Genomic DNA, 18,816 nt, shown 5'->3' with positions numbered 1-18,816 from the left:
AAAACAATAGGTCTATTTTGAATGAAAGGACTATGATAGAAGTGCACTTAGGGTAAGGCAGGATTCATCTTATGCCTCTGAGCCCTTTCTGAAAGACAGAAGGTGCTATCATAACTTGTGTAGCATTACTGGAATGAAAAGGGATATCCTGTTCATCAAAGCAATGATAACAAGATATAGAAGCATAATTATATGTAATTAAAGTGACATGTCAAGACAAGATGTACCCTGCACTTATGGATCACTTTGCAGTTATTCTCCAAAGGAATCAGACTAAATGAAAAGCCACTGACCGCTTACAGCTCATGTGTAAATATAGTAGTGACTTCTGGAGGTCATAAAAACGGCAGCTTAAAAATCAGATTTTCACAAATTTTATTCAAAAGAATTGAAGGATGTAATTTTAGAAACAAGGTTACGGCAGAGTTTACTTTGGCCTCCATGAATGGTGGTGCTATTGCTTATGAAAATCTTTTGTTTTTGCTCAATGTGGCAGTTCTGACCAAGGCATGTATAACAGAAAACACACAAAATAAATAATAATATAGTTCACTATATTCTATGAGGGGCTGAGATGAGAGGATTTAACTTTGCAGATGTTTAGGAAACGACATGGGGTAAACAAGAAAATGTTGTATATCGCATAACTGTAAAGTTCCAAACCGTGCGTGCACCAAATAATCCAGAACAATTAGATTGCTTGGGTTCTAAGCCATGCTCATTATGCCCTTGTTCCGGGAAGGAAATTAACTGGCAGATGTCTTTTATCCAAGGTAACCGGACCATAATAATGCAGGTAACTAGGAATTACAGCGCTCTAATGATATTTGAGGCAAAATTCAGCAAAGTATGAGGTATGGAGGATCTGCTTTTTCTCTATGTAAAAACGTAACCACTGTGCACCATACACAGAAAGGGTTCCCAATAATGCTTGACTGGAGTAAATACACCAGTGTCTATAATGATGAGAAAGCATGTGAAATTAAACCTGAATGGTGCAGCACACTATGGGGCATATTCAATTCCGATTCACGCCCGCGATTCTGCGCGGCTGCGCATATAAAGCGTCATTACGGTAGCGCAATATCACTCAGAAATCCCCAATGTTGCGGTACCGGGACCCGTGCGGACACGCATAATCGCGGCCGCGAATCGTCATTGAATATGCCCCTATAAGTTCCCCCCACCTCTTACTTACCTGCCCTTATATAGCTAATGAAATGGAAACACTCTATTCACCTCTTATCATCATCATCAACATTTATTTATATAGCGCCAGCAAATTCCGTAGCGCTTTACAATTGGGAACAAACATTTATAAGACAATACTGGGTAAAACATACAGACAGAGAGGTAAGAGAACCCTGCTCGCAAGCTTACAATCTATGGGACATACACAAGGATATGTGCTACATCATATTGCACAATGGACCAGCTAGAACGCAAAGGTAAAAGTACTGAGTGGGCTGTGTGTGTGGCAATGTTGGTCAGAGGGTTGTTGTCTTGCGTTAGCTGTGTAGAGGATGGTAATAGGGTAATCTAGGGAAATTACGATGATGGTTGAGGAATATTATAACCTTGTCTGAAGAGGTGGGTTTTCAGTGAACGCTTGAAGGTTTGAAGACTAGAGGAAAGTCTTACTGTGCGTGGGAGGGAATTCCACAAAGTGGGTGCAGCCCGGAAAAAATCCTGTAACCGAGAATGAGAGGATGTGATGAGAGTGGAGGAGAGACGTAGATCTTGTGCAGAACGGAGGTGTAGAGTAGGGAGATATTTCGAGACATGTGAGGAAATGTATGTCGGTGCAATTTTGTTGATGGCCTTGTATGTTAGTAGAAGAATTTTATATTGGATTCGTTGAAATACAGGCAGCCAATGTAGAGACTGACAGAGTGGCTCAGCAGAGGAATAACAGTTTGTAAGGAAAATCAATCTCTTATGTACGGTTCCTTCTAAAGTTCCTCAATGCACCCATCAGCGAGAGAGCAAAGGAACACAAAGAGATATCAGAAATAAACTGCATTATTATATGAGGTGCACAGACTAAGGTATAACAGACTATACATCAAAAATTATCCTTGGACTACACGCGTTTCACTTTCATTACCAAATCCATGTGCCCTGTACTGGAAGACCATGGCTCATGGCTCATTATACCTCATCCTTTGCCGAATTTTGCCTCAAATATCATTAGAGCACTAATTCCTAGTTACCTGCATTATTATGGTCCGGTTGACTTGGATAAAAGACATCTGAAACGAAGGTATAATGGCTCATTTAATTATACAGAAAAAAAATGGTAGGTGAACTTTTTTTTCCCTAAAACGTACCTGATATAACTTGGCAGTTGCTATGTGGAGTGTCAGAGGGGAACGATGGAGCCACCACTTGGCGCTTGTGTCTTATGATATGTGCTCTTCCAGAGAAGGGTACACCTGGGTTGATGGTAGAGTTGGTTGGTTGAATCATCAGCTGTTCCTCTCCTATTTGAATGTATCCAGTCTGCAGAGGAGACACAGAAAACATCATAGTGGTATTCAGGTCAAAATTTACCCTATGGGCTAGAGCAGCCCTTTACAGAGGGAAGCTGAGAACTACACACATTGGGACAGTCATTTTGTGAGCTGAACCAATATCTGGGAGAGTGCGACCAATCAACTCGCTAAGAGCCATGAACACTGGTCATGGCGAGCCTCGGGGGTGTTACTGGTTACTACAGAACTGCATGAATGATAGATCAATTTATACTGTCTGAAGGTGACAGTTGCTATTTAAATACATTTTGCTTATTGCTTGTTTATATTTCTTTTGATGCGTAGTTGCCAATTTTATTCTCTACTAAAAACCTTGTTAAAAAAAATCATGATGTTAAACAAGGACAAGGCATAAATAAACATTCCAGACACGATGCAACAGAAAATACTTCCAGAAGGCACTTTAGTAACTGTGGTTCAAGACATTATTTCTAACGCTTAGTCATTTCTTGTCTCAGACAATGTCACCACTAATGCCTGGAAGTCAGTAAGCAATACAAAGGAGGGTGCAAGTGACAAAGCTAATAATAAACACCTGCATCAATGATGCAGAGCAGGAAAGAGCATAGTGGGTGGATAAAGCTTCTCAGTGTTCCGTTCCATTCTTCCCAGGAAGGTCAGGTGCGATAAATGTTATTTCCAACTGAACATACAGGCTTAAGTTCAAATGTATTTCAAACCCCTCAAGTAGTCATTCACACTAATTCCCAGCTACTGTGCCAGTGCGCTGTGGTTGGCAGGGAAATGGTTACTGAGCATCCCTCGAAGACCTGCAAACTAGAATCACCCAGAGCCTAGGGCTCAGGAGAGGCTTCGCTTCTTCACACAACTCCTGCCAAGCATAACAGACGGATTTTCTTGTAAAAATAAAACCCTTGAAGCACATGGGCGACCTACAGCAGAGATTTATCTGGGATCCTGGTGATAATTCCTATTCGGTTGAAATGGTAACAGGGCGTGGATGAGTGAGAGGGGTAAAGTATCAGGAGGGAACAGATCGCTCTGCTGTCTAGGAAAACTTCCACAGTGCAGTGTCGTACAATGTTTGACTTTCCAGAACCAAAGTAATTAATTCCAGTATGAGTTGTGGAGATAAACAGAGGTCCAAGTGTACTGTATCCCACCTCTTAATAACAATAATGCTCAATTACATGTTCACAGTGTGCTCAGAGAGCTTGGTGACTGCATAGCAGAAGGCACATAATGGAGTCAATTCAAATGTCTGCTTATGCACGTGCTAATGTTTCATGTGTGAAAACACTTCACGTTAGTCAGTGCTTCAACTTTTCACTCTATCGCAAACAAAAAAAAAAAAAAAAGGACTTCTCGCACTTATGTTATTTCCCCTTTGGAAATATAGAGCAAGTGCCAGAATCTCTAATCAAATTTGCTTGAATCTCACTGTAATCCATATTCTATGTATTAAAAACAAAACAAAACAATAGATACCGCTGGGGGGAAAAACGTGGGCAGTCTCTTGGCCAGGTACCCACTAATGATTAATTTTTAATCAAAAAACACAAATGCAAAACCACATGTGAAAACTTCTCTAAGACCTTCTCCCATTCCCCCCACCCAAAAAATCCTTAACCAGCACCAGCGATAGACAACCTGGGCTGATTTCCACTAAAAACAGGGGGACAACGAGCATCAAGTCCCCCTCCTAAAGTGGAATCCAGGCTCAGGCTAGACCAATCACAGTATAACAGGGAAGGTGGCCAGCGTGGGTTCCATTTTCATAGTGGGAACCAGCACTAGCCTGGTCAGAACTAGGCTGAAACCTCTATGGCAGTGATGGGCAACGGGAAAACACTTTGGGGGCTGCATGGTACGTCCCTCTAATCCTCAAAAGGGACTCACATTAACCTTAATCTCAGTAATAAGGTAAAATAACACATTTAATAAAAGAAAGACACCTATCTGTAAAAACGTTATCCGCAGGCATTTTAAACAAGTGGGGGTTCGTAGACTGAATGCGACCCTTGGGCCACCTGTCGCCCGTCACTACTCTATGAAGAGGGCTGGGCAAAAAAAACCAGCAGACACCCACCCACAGTCTATAAGCCCTGCTCTGAAAAATGCTGGGATTTACCCAGGGCTGTAATAATGAAAAAGATTGGGACCCCTGGAGTCATAACTTTGTCTCTCCAGTGGTGCTTGTATAGTAAGACCATTGTCCATTATACCAAAATAATAATAAATAAAAAAACTCACAAAAAAAATCCAAACCCCACACATTTTCATAACATTTATTTGAATAAAAAAACTCCCTGGCAATACTGTCTGGCAGTGCCAAGAGGAGTCATACTGCTCACCAGGCCATTGCAGGGCCCCTCTGCGCATGAGTAAGCCAGCAAAGTTGTAAACACAAAAACAAAAAACATTTTTGGCAATCCCGAGATGATGATAGCAATAGGAGGACAGAGGTGGTACTTGTACCTCTGCTGTCCTCATTAAATAGACGACCCCGCGCAGGCTACCGTCGGCGATAGTCTTCACTGGCCGGAGGGCTTTGTTAAATAGGGAGAAGCCCTAAAACCGGCAAACACTCCTGCCCAGCTTCTACAAACTCATGCAGAAGTACGGTGACCTATCTAGCTACAGAATAAATTATTCAAAATCGCAAGCCATGCTCCTTTATGTCACCCCCTCAAGATTCTGATTCCCAGGTCTGAGCTACCTCATTACCGCCTGGCTGAGTAGGATCCTAATGGTCAAAATTAATATTAGTCCCAAGTGGCTCTATCTGTTCCAGACCTCCCTGGTGGCCGCCCCTCTCTCCCTGCTAAACAATGTAGAGAGCCCTATTTGTTTCATCGGGAACTAGACCTCCAAGACTCAAGGCTAATATCCTGAAAAAGTATATTTTTAGATGAGGAAGGGAACTCCCCAATATTCAATTATATTATTTGGCTTCACACTTTTCCCGAGTGGTGGCATTGTATGCTCCTACAGGCACGTCTTCTTGGCTTGACACTGTATCTAACCATTTGAATTGGCCTGATCTAACTCCCCTTTGGGGTCTGCACAGAAAATATAGACCATAGCTTTGATGGTAATTTGTGAGACTAACATTTCTAAGTTAACTTTTCGACGATTACTTAGTGAAACAGAACATCAGCTGCCCTATTTCCCCCATGACGCCAATTTGGCATAAATCAGCACTTTCACAGGGGACATATGCAACTAGATCTAGCTGTCTCCAAGCTAACATTAAATTTTCTTTCGATTTCCTGGTCAGTGGCTGCCCCTTGCTGATCTCCAGCAGAAGTCACCTTCTTGTACATTAAGCCCATTTGAATACCTACAGATTACCTTTTTATTTTGTAACTCATACTTTGCGCCCGCTTCTTTGAGAGCATCTGCAGACAGCATTCTACATGTAAGTAAATACTATCCCAAATTCATAACATTCTGATTGATGCTTAGTGGGCAGCACAGTGGCCTCGTGGTTAGCACTTCTGCCTCACAGCACTGGGGTCATGAGTTCAATTCCCGACCATGGCCTTTTCTGTGTGGAGTTTGTATGTTCTCCTTATGTTTGCATGGGTTTCCTCCAGGTGCTCCGGTTTCCTCCCACACTCCAAAAACATACTGGTAGGTTAATTGGCTGCTATCAAAATTGACCTTAGTCTCTCTCTCTGTCTGTAGGGGAAATTCAATTCCCCCGAAGTACCTCCGTGTAAAGTGTATTACCGTTATTACGGTAATATTAACCCGGCAAAAGGCCTGCATTGTAGCTACCGTAATAACGATATTTAAGCGCACTATTACCGTTATTATTGTATTACCTTTTACAGTAACGTGGCCAATTGAATATGCGCACGTGTGTGTCAGGGAATTTATAAGCTCCAATGGGGCAGGGACTTTTGTGAGCGAGTTCTCTGTACAGCACTGCGGAATTAGTGGCGCTATATAAATAACTGATGATGATGCTGCCTTGTGGAATGATCATGAAGTGAAGTGGAAGAGAAACCTTGGACACCCGCCAGATGAAGAGGCCTAGGAGGACATGAAACTGGGAATTGCTATAAAGATTAAGGAAACCTCTTACAAATTATACTACAGATGGTACTAAGCACCAGTGAGACTTAATAAAATGTTCTCTTCTCTCACCAGATTTTTGGCAGGGTTGAGGCCACAGAGCCACCCTAAACCATATCTGGTGGTCTTGTCTTAAAATAGCCCCCTATAGGGACCAAATCAATGCTCTCCTAAATAGATTATTCAATGTCCCGGTAGCTAAGGACCCTTGCGTGGTTCTTCTATGCTACCCTCCCCCAGATGTCTAAAAAACTACCATTACATATTTTAGCTGCAGCTAAGAGTTTGTTAGTTAAAAACTAGAGGAACAAGCCCCCTCTTACATCTCTGCGCTTAAAAAACAAATCTGGTACATAGCAGCCATGGAAGAAATTGCCTATTATGTCCAGAATAGGGATCATGGGCCCGATTCATTAAGGAACTTAAATTAAGAAGTTTCTTATTTCAGTCTCCTGGACAAAACCATGTTACAATGCAAGGGGTGCAAACTTGTGTTGTGTTTTGCACATAAGTTAAATACTGACTGTTGTTTTCTAGTAGCACACAAATATCAACTTTAAATTTCCGTGTACAAATAATCTAGCAAGTATTTGTGTGCTACATGAAAAAACTGACAATATTTAACTTATGTGCAAAACAGAATACTAATTTGCACCCCTTGCATTGTAACATGATTTTGTCCAGGGGACTGAAATAAGAAACTTCTTAATTTAAGTTCCTTAATGAATCAGGCCCCATGTCTTTAATCAAGTGTGATAAAAAGTATTTTACTGTTTTTGCTATTATGTTTGACTCTGTAATATACCAGTCTGTAATTTTTATATTGGACTCCTTGTCCTGCTGTTATAACCTGTGTCTGTATTTATTTTTGACCATACAAAATAAGGTTGATTAAAAAAAAAAAAAACAACATACAATTTTTTTTTTTTTTTTTTAGAGAAACACTATACAACAGCTGGAGTGATAAACAGCTAATCCATCAAACTAAATATATCCTATTGAAAGAGGCTCCCAAATTATTCATTTTTGAGTCTCTGAACAGTGATAATAGCAAAGAGTTAAGTTTCATTACTGCATTGCGAACGCAACTCAGTAACCGCTGTGTAAAGGATGTTAAGCTTCCATTAAATCACACTCCCACTATACCATACTCTACTATCATTGCACTGCCACAAGTAGAATTACTAGGTAAAAGCTCTTTGGAGGGAGAATTCTGTGTATTATAATTGTTTATTTGTATAGAACCAATTATATTACGCAGACACATACAAGTTAGGGTCCATGTTGTCAGAGGCCAATTAACCTACCAGTATGTTTTTGGAATGTGAGAAAAAACCCAAGCACCCTGAGGAAAAACACAAATATAGCAAACATAAAAAACTCCATACTGATAGGACATTGGTTGGAATTGAACTTGCGGCTCCAGTGCTGTGATGCAGCACTGCTAACCACTGTGCTGCCGTGCTGTAATAAAAGTTAAATAGAGAAAACAAACAAAATATGCCAATTGTCCTAACTCCTACAAACATGTTAGTGTGCAACACAAAACAGATAGGCAACTCCAACCCCGCACTAATGAAAGGACAGGCTTCTCCCTAACACTCCTAAATAGTCAAACTCCCAGCTTCCCCCAGTGTCACTCAGAAAGGGGTAGGTTTAGGGGTAAGAGTACCTATACCCCTTGGTGATGACTCACCCCTGAAAATGCACCATGTAAATTGCATAAGATTAGACAGTGCTGCCATTCATCCTGTTCCCTTGTGATGACTTACCGACAGTTAAGACACTGACAAAGATAGGCAACCACAAAACATTAAAAGGATTCCAGCTACTTTTGCTTAATGCCTGATCACTACACGTGCCAGCAAACTGGGCCCAGGAAATATGAAGCGGGTGTCGGAGGCGACACATGACTGGTGACCTGCGGCACTGTTTGAATAGAGACGTTGATCTTGCACTTTGCAAAGGAGGGTACGAAAAATTAAATTGCTTCAATTAAATTAAATTTTATAAAAAATATGCTGTATTTGCTATGCTTCCTCTGCACAATAACAGATATATTTCTATTTTATATGAATCACTTATTAGCTTGCCGACCAAAGGCATTCTTATCATAGAACCAATAGAAGTAGGGAAAGGCAAGGAATGTAGTTGCGGAGCTATGTTCTAATTCACACTGACATCTGTCAAACCAGGAATCCAAACAGCTCCAAACTCAAGAATTATCATATCACTGTAACACTTGTAGGTGCCAGACTGAATTCAATAATGAATCTGTCATCTAGATAAGACCCAACAGTTATGGTACAGTTGTGAGCATTCCTTTTTAATTAACAATGTTGTTTACGCTCCAGGTATTTCTCCATTTGTAGGAACTAACTACGGTTACTGCACCATTTTCCTCCCTTGTGCCTCATGTTTCTCAATGTTAAGGGAAAACTAAAAGTCTATTTTTTGGCGGTGCAGCAGTCCATACTTTTACAAGTGTTGCCCCCATTAAGAGAAAATAAAAGTGGCCCTAAGTGAAAGCGAATTAAAACTGTGCCCCCTTGTAACAATAGATACCTATGTTATTCTATGGGCATGATTCTATATGTGCTTCCTTAGCATTATAAAAAAATTGAAAAATAAAATAAAAATAAAAAAATACCTACCCCATTGTATTATAAATGCCCCCTCTGTACTATAAAAAAATATCTGTGCTCCCTTAGCATAAGAAATATAGATCTGTGTCCCCATAGTATTAGAAATAAATAATTTGAGCCCATTATTATTTGAAATATGACAGTGTTCACATTTTGTGTTATGCAGTGGCCTTGCTAAATACTTACCTGGAATCTTCTGTCCTTGATCGGGCGTAATCCATATGGAATAAAAATAAAAATCCCACATAGACATAATGGACCGTCCCAAAGAGCTCCCTACGCAAACTTTGTTAATGACTGGTAAGCCTGCCGACTTAATAGTCTCATCCATCAGAGACTGCTCCTGATTGGCTGCCTGTCTATTAAGTAGTCTACGGCACTACAGAAAAAAATATGGGCATGAAAATATTATAAATATTGGACACACTATTTATTTTTAATTCTAAGGGCACAGATCTATATTTATTACGCTGAGGGGGCACAGATCACTATTTATACTACGAAGGGGACATATTTCTATATTTTCACATTTTATGCTGTGGGGGCAATCTTTTTTCTGCTCAGGGGCCAACACTTGTAGTTGTTGCTCTTTTGGCACTACAAGTACAAGTATGCACTGGTGCGCCAGTATATTTGAACATTTTAACCTTGGTAACCTCTAGGCAAGAAGAAGGTGCTACTTTGCATTGGGCTGGGTATCTCTAGGTGCACGAGCTCAATCTTTTCTTCAGGCTCCCTCCAAAAGTACAGGGACTGCTGTTCACAACCACCTCTTTTCTGGAGGGATTTCCAGCGGGTTAACGGCTTGGTAAACTGCAGTGTGATAAATTTAAAAAAACAAACTGGAACGGCGATGTGACAAGTGGCGTTTTGAAAAAGCAGTGGTTTGTCAGCAGTTTGACCTTTACTAAATCTGAGTCTTCAAACAGCTCAGAAAATCACTAAAAAGCAGGAGGTATAACAAAATTGATTTGCAATGATACATAATGGTCATTACTGCAGCCAAAGAATAATAATACCCTTAAGTCTCCAATGTGCTAAAGTTCCTTGCCCATGCAAGGCATAGGGAGTACACCAAATTTCATGGCTTCCTAGTACTGGCCAATTTCAGTGATCTTTATAGGAAACTCACTACCTATACTCACTAAGAGCAGGATGAACCTGACGTACAACATGTTATCTTAGCAAGTACAGAGACTACTCTTACCATATAGATCGCTGATCTCTAGACTAACACGAGTTCTAACGGAGGCCGGCATGTGGTACACGCTGCTAAATGCACCAAGAATAAAAAATTTTTACCTAGTACATACAAATCCTTAGGTATGAGTCTGTATCATTGTTTCAGTAAGGTCCTGATTCATTAACAACTGTATATCTACTCTACTGCTAGCTCAATTCTTATAATAGTTAAACAACAGTTGTATTCCTCTTTATCTACAAGTTCTACCACTTTCCCATGACTCAGGTTTCAGAGATTTGTACCCAGAGCTTACGCATCACCATTGTTCTTACCAAATTTAGTTCAAATCCCCATCTGTACCAAGGAGCTTATCCACATTTTAAGCTGCAGACCGTTATGTCCAATAGCTCTTTCTTTCCTTGAACGTCTTACTTTATCAGCTCATCTTCAGGAGCATTTTGACAAAGGCATGAAGCACCTTTTATACTTACCTAATCCATGTGTTTGTCTGTTCCTACTTAAGAGACAGGCGTACTCATTTACATGCTAACAATAAGAAAGAGTTCTGGATCCTCCACAACCCCTGTCTCATCTTTCCTGGATATCGCTCCAAAACATGGTGAGAAAAGCAATAAACTTGATGGCTCCCAAGTAAAAAAAAAACATTACCCATAAATACTACTTTTGTCATCTGCCCTCTGACTTTATGCTCTGATCTGAAACAGACTTCCAGAAATCTGTGTACACATGTATGCAAATTAATACTTCCTCACATGTCCCAAGTCTACAATTCACATCACAATGGTTGCTACAGAACCTCTTCCAGAAGCGCATTTCCTTTTATAAACATTGTATTTTTACATTTCAGGTATAAGAGGTCATCCTCTAAGATCTAGACACTCCCTGGAGAAGGGATTCCCTACTGAAACATCTTGTGTAGTGACAGTATCTATCATTTTGTAAGAGAAATGTGAATACAAGAACTCTAGAGAAAACTGTTGAAGAATAATCATAAAACCTTATCTGCTCCTAAGTTAGCATTGACAAACTTACAGCGCTAGGACCATAGGTTAAATTCCAACTAGGGCCCTATCTGTGTGGCGTTTGTATGTTCCTCCCGTATTTGCGTGGGTTTCCTCTGGGTGCTCTGGTTTCCTCACATGCTCCAAAAACATGTGTTTATATGGTAGAATTTAGACTGTAAGCTCCATGGGGTAAGGACTGAAGTGAATGGTTCAGTATTCTGTGCACAGCTCCGTGTAATATGGTGGCACTATATAAACAGTAATAACTAACACACCTATAACCCACTCAGCAGCAGCATGCAATAATGTCATATTTGTATGCATTTATACATCCACTGATTATTGATACACTTAATTAAATAGATGTTTGGGCTATAAAAAAAATCTACTTCAAGTTACATCATGGTCTTGAAATACAATGTCATTGCAGAGACAGAATCTAGGGCCTGATTCATTAAGGATCTTAACTTAAGAAACTTCTTATTTCAGTCTCCTGGACAAAACCATGTTACAATGCAAGGGGTGCAAATTAGTATTCTGTTTTGCACATAAGTTAAATACTGACTGTTTTTTCATGTAGCACACAAATATCAACTTTAAATTTCAGTGTACAAATAAGCTATCAAGTATTTGTGTGCTACATGAAAAAACAGTCAGTATTTAACTTATGTGCAAAACAGAATACCAATTTGCACCCCTTGCATTGTAACATGGTTTTCTCCAGGAAACTTAAATAAGAAGTTTCTTAAGTTAAGATCCTTAATGAATCAGGCCCCTAATTCTGATGCTCCACAGACAACGTCTATACACTGTTTGCTATCAGCTGTTCACGTGTGGCTGCTGTGAATTATTTACCAGTCTGCTAGCTATACGGAAACCAGTTAAGTGGACTTGCTGTTTTATTTAATCTTAAACAGATTTTTCACCAGAGTGCTTCTTTTGCTAGATGGCTATACTCCGTTAAAGCACCAAGTGATCCAGACCTGTTATGCTTTGAGTTATGCAACTATTTTGTAGTCATCCACATGCCTCTCTGTACTGCACCTTTATGTACTACTCTGAATACTCTGGTGTGACTGCTGGAGGGATTGGGCAGCAGCACCTGCTGCATCCTGAACGAGGGAAATACAAGTGTAGGCAGCAGTTTTTGGTTGTTTTTTTTACAAAATCTACACATAATGGTGTTTTCACTTTGCATATAACAATAAACAGGTACACACCAGTCCGCCACACGTGCTGACCGATGCAAAAGACTTGTTGTGGTTGACAACGTCTCCAGTATAGAAACAACGGTCTTCTGCTGGAATTCGGGTTCGGACTTTGCCTCCTTCTGTTCTCTGCTCCACCACGAAACCTTCAGCCAGAAAGTCATGGTCCCTCTGTAGACGCAAATTCAGGTTCCTGCCAAAGGCAGGCAGATGGATATACATATGGTCCGGGTGGGTCCCTGCGTCTCTTGGAATGGAACGTGGTCTTCGGATGTTAGAGAACATTGACTCATCTCCTCTCAGTGGCAAAGGAATCTGCCCAGACCATATTAACTGTGGAATCACAACTTCAACTTCTGGGTCAGTGCATTCAGCTATAAAACAAAATGTGATTCAGACATACTGGTGATGTCAGTTAATACCAGTCCAGTCACAACACTGCCAATGTTACAATGTCTTATCCTCACAATAGTGCATTAGTTACCCAGCATATATATATATATATATATATATATATATATATATATATATATAGTATGTACTATGTGTATAGTATTTCAGGTGATACAAGTATTTACTATAGTACTGTTATTACCGCAACATGAATGATTACATAGGCTCATTTGCATAACTGCTAGCAGAAAACAATTGTTGTAACCAGATATTAATTACATAAGTCTGATTTAGCTAAAGCTGACATTTGATTGGTTGCTAGTGGTTACAGCCCATCACTGCTCTCTGTGCACATTTACTCTGTTGTGAAGAACATACTGAACAGTACTTTTCGAAGGTCTTAGAGGGACACTTAAAGGATAACTACACCCAAAAGGAAAAATGCAGCTTTGAGTGCAGTTAAAGGGGTTAAAATAAAAAATAAAATGATACTTCTCTTGTTTGAGCCACTCACCATATCCACTGGGGTCCTCGATACCTACTAGAGTCCCCCACAACTCTAATAGCTGGCTAGTGGGGAGGGGTTCACTAGAGGGACAGGAACACCTGATGGTCTGCATGAAACAGGCCAGTGGTAAGGGTAGAGTTGTGGTACCAGACATAAGAGATGCCACTGAGTCGGAACAGCAGATAAAAAGTAAGTACTATTTAATTTTTTATTATAATTCACTGAACTCCACCCAATAACTTTTTTTTTTCTAGAGTGCTTTAAAAAGATGCATAATTTCTTGTGTTTACAGACCTGCTTATCAGCAAATTTTGTATACTTTTTTTTTTATGAAACACAGCTTACTAGACACAGCTACTCATACTACAAAACATTAAAACATAATATGAAGAGCGGCTGCAGCTTTAAATTTTAGGGGCCAATTAAAGAGTTCTTTCATATAAGTCTATACGTCGAGACCCAAAACAGGATCGATTTGGAATGAGTGAGGGAGATGGCAATTAAGAGGCACAGTGGAATTTAGGCCCAGAAGCTGGACAGGTGGGAGATACAAACCAAGGGGCTGATGCATAGTGAGATGTACGCCAGTTTGCATAGAGAATCTTGAGTGAAAGGAATGTACAAGCCCAGAAATTGGGCAAATGCACATATTCATATGCAGAAGTGTGATGCTGACACTTACGCCCTCCTGTGCCTGTAGAAGTGGGATGGGGGAGAGAAGGGGGGTGCATACACAGGCCGAGTATACCATAGGCGTGCTGCAGACCTGCAGAAACACACATATACGAATGCTAGGAGGCATGTTTTAGGGCAGGTTCAAATACACACTGATGATAACTTATTGTCAACCAGGCGCACATGTTGCATGATGCAGAGACGGATGATCTCAAGATGCGTACGACTCTGCATACGGGCAGAAATACGCTCGTTTTCCTGCTCTTATTTAAGAGCAAGTTACTACAACTTTACGCCCAGCGCTACGTCAACCCCCAAGTATCAGAAACCACAAAGGAGCGGATATGTTTTAGCTCCTTATCAGAGCTCTGAGTCCTTAGGGCCGTGTCGGGTACCTGGAGGTTAAATGGTAAGATCTGTAATAATGGAATAGTTATAAATATGTGGGCTGCACTATATTCAGGAGTATTTTCTAATCAGTAAGGAAAAGCTATTATTCCCAGACAACTACATGTGGTATGAAATATTCAGGGTTACAAAGTACTTAAAACGAAGCGCAAGGTCTATCCCCGTTCTCCAGCCCAGAGATCCTTAGCTGACCCCCTGAGCGCTGCCCTTCCTTCCCTGCATCTCTACCAAGAGAAGGTCAGTGGAGCCAAGCTTCACAGAATCAGCTGTGCTAAAGGCTGCAGAACCAAGAGCTCAGCTTCCAGCCGGACTCCAGCTCCTAATGAACGGAAACTATGATGTTCAGCGAGGGGGACCCTGCCAGGATCGGCTCAGGTTGAAACATCAGCTATGAAAATATAAAGGGCCTCTTCACACAGCTCCCCCACCCTCCACACACACACATAGCACACACAGCAAGAGGTACAGGGATAACTGGGAGAAGTCTGAGGGGCTCCAGTTTTACGTCAGGGACTAGAGCTAGTTACACTAAACTGTTGTGGCACTCTGGATAAAGAAAGAAACATTGCACATTGCTCTTAACTAGTTTTCCAGCAAACCATTATACAACAGTAATAGCATAGTTTAGTTAGCATGGGCTGCCGGGCTCGCATCAATTCTAATTTTATGTTCACTTTAATTTCCAGAATCCCTGCCTGGACTTAATTAGAAAGTTCTTTTTAATCCGCATTGCAGAAAAAGGTTTAACCCCCTCAGGATGATGCGGATGGAGGTTTGCACTTGAAAGGATGTGCCAATCCACTCTCCCCGTCAGAGATCTGCTGTCAGAGTATCCATGCTGTGGCAGAGTCAGAGCACTTGGAAATGATACACGTCTGCAGATTATATTTCAGCCCTTTGATGCAAGAAGGGGCTTGCATGGCATGCTTCACTGACAAAATGTGTACTTTTTCTAATAATATTCAAGGGTGACATTTCTGTGCTGGACAGCTATGTACATAAGGCAGAGATAATTATCATGAGGTCAGTGTGGATATTTGACAGCAGCTTATTTTCTTACCCTATATCGTAGTGCTATATCATATAAGAGTTTGCAATACCTTTGACATTTCTAAACTTTGTGCTTAACAAAGGTGTAGAGAGGATATTTCAAGCCAGCTGGGTTCTAAATAACGTGAATTTAAAAAAAAACACAATCTATGTTCAGAATGGTCCCCAGAGCAATCTATCTACTTGCGGTATTGCTATCTGTCACCTTCAAGTCTATACTATGAACCCAACCTCAGACCTTTATATAGTGTAATATTCTGGCATACATCAGAACCTGCTTCCCAGTAGATAAGTTAACAGGTGCATTTTTTAACAAGGAAACTGAAAGTTTCTAAATTACACTGTCAACTTCTCCAAGCCCTACATAAACTTTTACCTATCGCTGCCCAATAGTCTCTTAAAGACATTCAAATAATCCACTGAAGCCTAATAGTGGTTCACAGAACCAGTCCAGATGTGTTCTTCACTGCTCTCAAGTCTAGTGCATGTGTGGCAGTCTACAGCCTCTGGCTGCAAGTAGAGACCTGGAAGGTCCAGCAGTACAAACAGACAGGATGCCTGGAAGAGGGAGGACTGCGTCAAGCCAGGATCTGGGAATATTCACAGCGCATGCGCTGCCAAAGTGACGTTAACCTGTTAGCTGCCAGCTGAGGCCCACAGTGTAAGAGGGATTCAGGTCATTTAGGACTACTATCTTATGACTTTCTGATATGCACAGGATATATGTTCATTGAACATAGGACTATAGAGTTAGCATGTGTATACCTATGCTTTAATTTATTATAATCTGAAAACACCTGATTTACTGTAACATCATATATATGTTTAGGTATTTACTATTTTGTTTCATTGCTTGCTTTGTAAAAAGTGACAGTCATGGCAAACTGACAAATGAAACATATTCTACTTACCTGTGTGAAGCAGGAGGCAGAGCAGGCTGAGGAACAGCATATTTAGGGTTCTGCAATCTTTAGGATGGATATGTTGCCTGCATATACAGTGGCAGTGTGGTGCTGCTCCCGCAGTATAGTAGTGAGGTGCTGAGCTCTCGCAGTGCAGTCCACGGTAGTAGATCACTGTTTGTTAATGTAATAGTACAATGAAGTGCAGAATACATGTAGTTAAGTACAAAAAAAAAGTGCTGCACGTATTCCACTAAAATACAGACGGGATTGGAACGTCTATTTGCACGACCAGGTGTAAATATTGCAATGCACTGTAGTTTATTTGCGTGGAGAATATTTAGCGTCTTATATTTACGTTCGCGCAGAGCAGGTTACACAGTGCAGTGCCGAATATTTGCAGTGGACATAAATGAATGCAATGCAATACCGGGGTTGTAGTATACTGATCGCAGTACAGTCCCTGATTCTTGCCCGGTGCAGTGCAGACGATGCAGTGCAATGCCCGGTATGTGCAGTTCCTCAGCCTTTGGAAAAGCAATTAGCACAGCAGAGAAAGTCAACTGGATCTTCATGACCCGCCCGCCGGGCACAGCGAACGCCAATCAGTGCTCGGCCGGGATCAAGAGCTGCAATTGTCAGCTCAGGTATTGGGAGAGTGAGACAGCTGAGGGAGGGATCTGCTTCAGTACACGTGGTTGTGGTGTAGTATACAGAAGTGGACACTAGGGGGGGTGCGAGGTGTGAGACAAGAGGAACTCGGGCAGGTGTGAGGTTTGCAGGGGAGTAAAGGAGGTAACAGGAGTATTAGGCTGAAAAGAGAGTAGTGTAGCTGCAGAACAAAGAATGCAGCTTTATGAAGGAGGACACAAGACAGTAGAATTAATATTATGCGAGACTTCATGATTGATGTTGAATGGTGATACTGGAGAGTCTGAAATAAATACTCCTCAATGCACTGCTCAGACTACCAACAGATTTATTTCACACGCGTAGAAAACATTCCCATATTAGTTTTTTTTACGCACATCTGTAGACGTTGAGCAAATGTAAATGTTTATTTATTAGTGACATGTGCAAACAGATGTGCTTCATCTCATCATTTCCTTTCATATCCTCAGGAAGTTGTTTTTTTGTTGCTATACAAATCCTTTTTGTTTCAGCACTGCCAGGGCCATCTTAACAACATTATGGGCCCCCCGGGCAAAGCAGTGCACCCTAGATATAGATATATAGATGTATACAGATACAGATATAGATATATAGAGATAGAGATAGATGTATTTGCTCAGTGACCCTTGTAGGTTTTTTTTGCAGGGTTTTTTTCTTTTGCAGGATTATTTATTCTCATTAAGAGCCGTGCCTATTGGGCCCCCTTGCCCGTGGGGCCCCCGGGCAGCTGCCCATCGTGCCCAATGGAAAAGACGTCCCTGAGCACTGCTGTGGATAGAAAGGTGCCTTCCTTTGTAGTCATTATCGTATATACTGCTGGATCATAGAGGTTCTCCACTGTATATGAATGTTTTTTGTAGGCTACATATTGTTCAGGTCATACCAATCATTGCAATGGATTCTAGAAAGGTAACAATTCTCTTCCTGTTTCGGCTTCAACGGGATCTGAATTTTATTTGGCAAAAGCTGAATAATTTGTCATTTGTTAAACGGCTTGTCGTTTTTAGAAGATCCTTGTATTCCACTTTGAACATGAATGTGTTCAGAATGGGCAAATCATGACAAACAATATCATCACCTTGATTAAACAAACTTTAAAAATTCACTTACAGCTGATGCTTGTGGGACTGTCATTGCTGTAACTCCAGGGACATTTGTGACTGTCCAGAAACTGAAGACTTAGGGGCATATTCAATAGTTGGTGTTACAGCCAAAAGTAATCCGCCGCGTGCACTATTACCGTCATTACGGTAATAGTGCGCGTAAATACCGGTATTACAGCACTTTTCTCGCTGGATTTCAGCTCGCGGCTCAGGGAGCTGCGAGCTGAAATCCAGCTTACTATTACCGTAATACCGGTAATAGTTTTTCCGCAACGGAAACTGCTGAGAATTGAATATGCCCCTAAGAAGTAGAAGTTATAGTAGACAAAGAAAAGTAATCACTTGTGGCAGAATATATTATGTCATTCATGAAATGCTTTGCAAACTTCCAAATAACACCAGGGAGTATGTTTACTAGCCTGCGGGTTTGAAAAAGTGGAGATGTTGCCTATAGCAACCAATCAAA

General features: G+C 40.9%; 1 protein-coding gene across 2 annotated transcripts in view; it reads right to left on the bottom strand.

Moving 5' to 3' along the window:
* Positions 1–17,190, bottom strand: part of ADAMTS17 (ADAM metallopeptidase with thrombospondin type 1 motif 17) — a 156,777-nt gene extending 139,587 nt beyond the window's left edge. Inside the window, exons 1-3 of one of the 2 annotated variants that reach the window (XM_075207698.1) lie at positions 16,585–17,190; positions 12,652–13,013; positions 2,331–2,502 (exon numbers count right to left, since the gene is read on the bottom strand). In XM_075207698.1, coding sequence (XP_075063799.1) covers positions 2,331–2,502; positions 12,652–13,013; positions 16,585–16,624 — 574 coding nt within the window. In that variant the 5' untranslated portion in view covers positions 16,625–17,190. The remainder of the gene's footprint in view (positions 1–2,330; positions 2,503–12,651; positions 13,014–16,584) is intronic. The other variant, XM_075207696.1, reaches the window with a different exon arrangement.
* Between the last annotated feature and the right edge of the window lie 1,626 nt (positions 17,191–18,816).

Source organism: Mixophyes fleayi, chromosome 4 (genome assembly GCF_038048845.1).
Source record: "Mixophyes fleayi isolate aMixFle1 chromosome 4, aMixFle1.hap1, whole genome shotgun sequence".
In the NCBI taxonomy this organism is placed as follows: Eukaryota; Metazoa; Chordata; class Amphibia; order Anura; family Limnodynastidae; genus Mixophyes; species Mixophyes fleayi.
The sequence above is the reverse complement of the archived record's forward strand: the minus strand, read 5'-3'. Positions and strand labels throughout refer to the sequence as shown.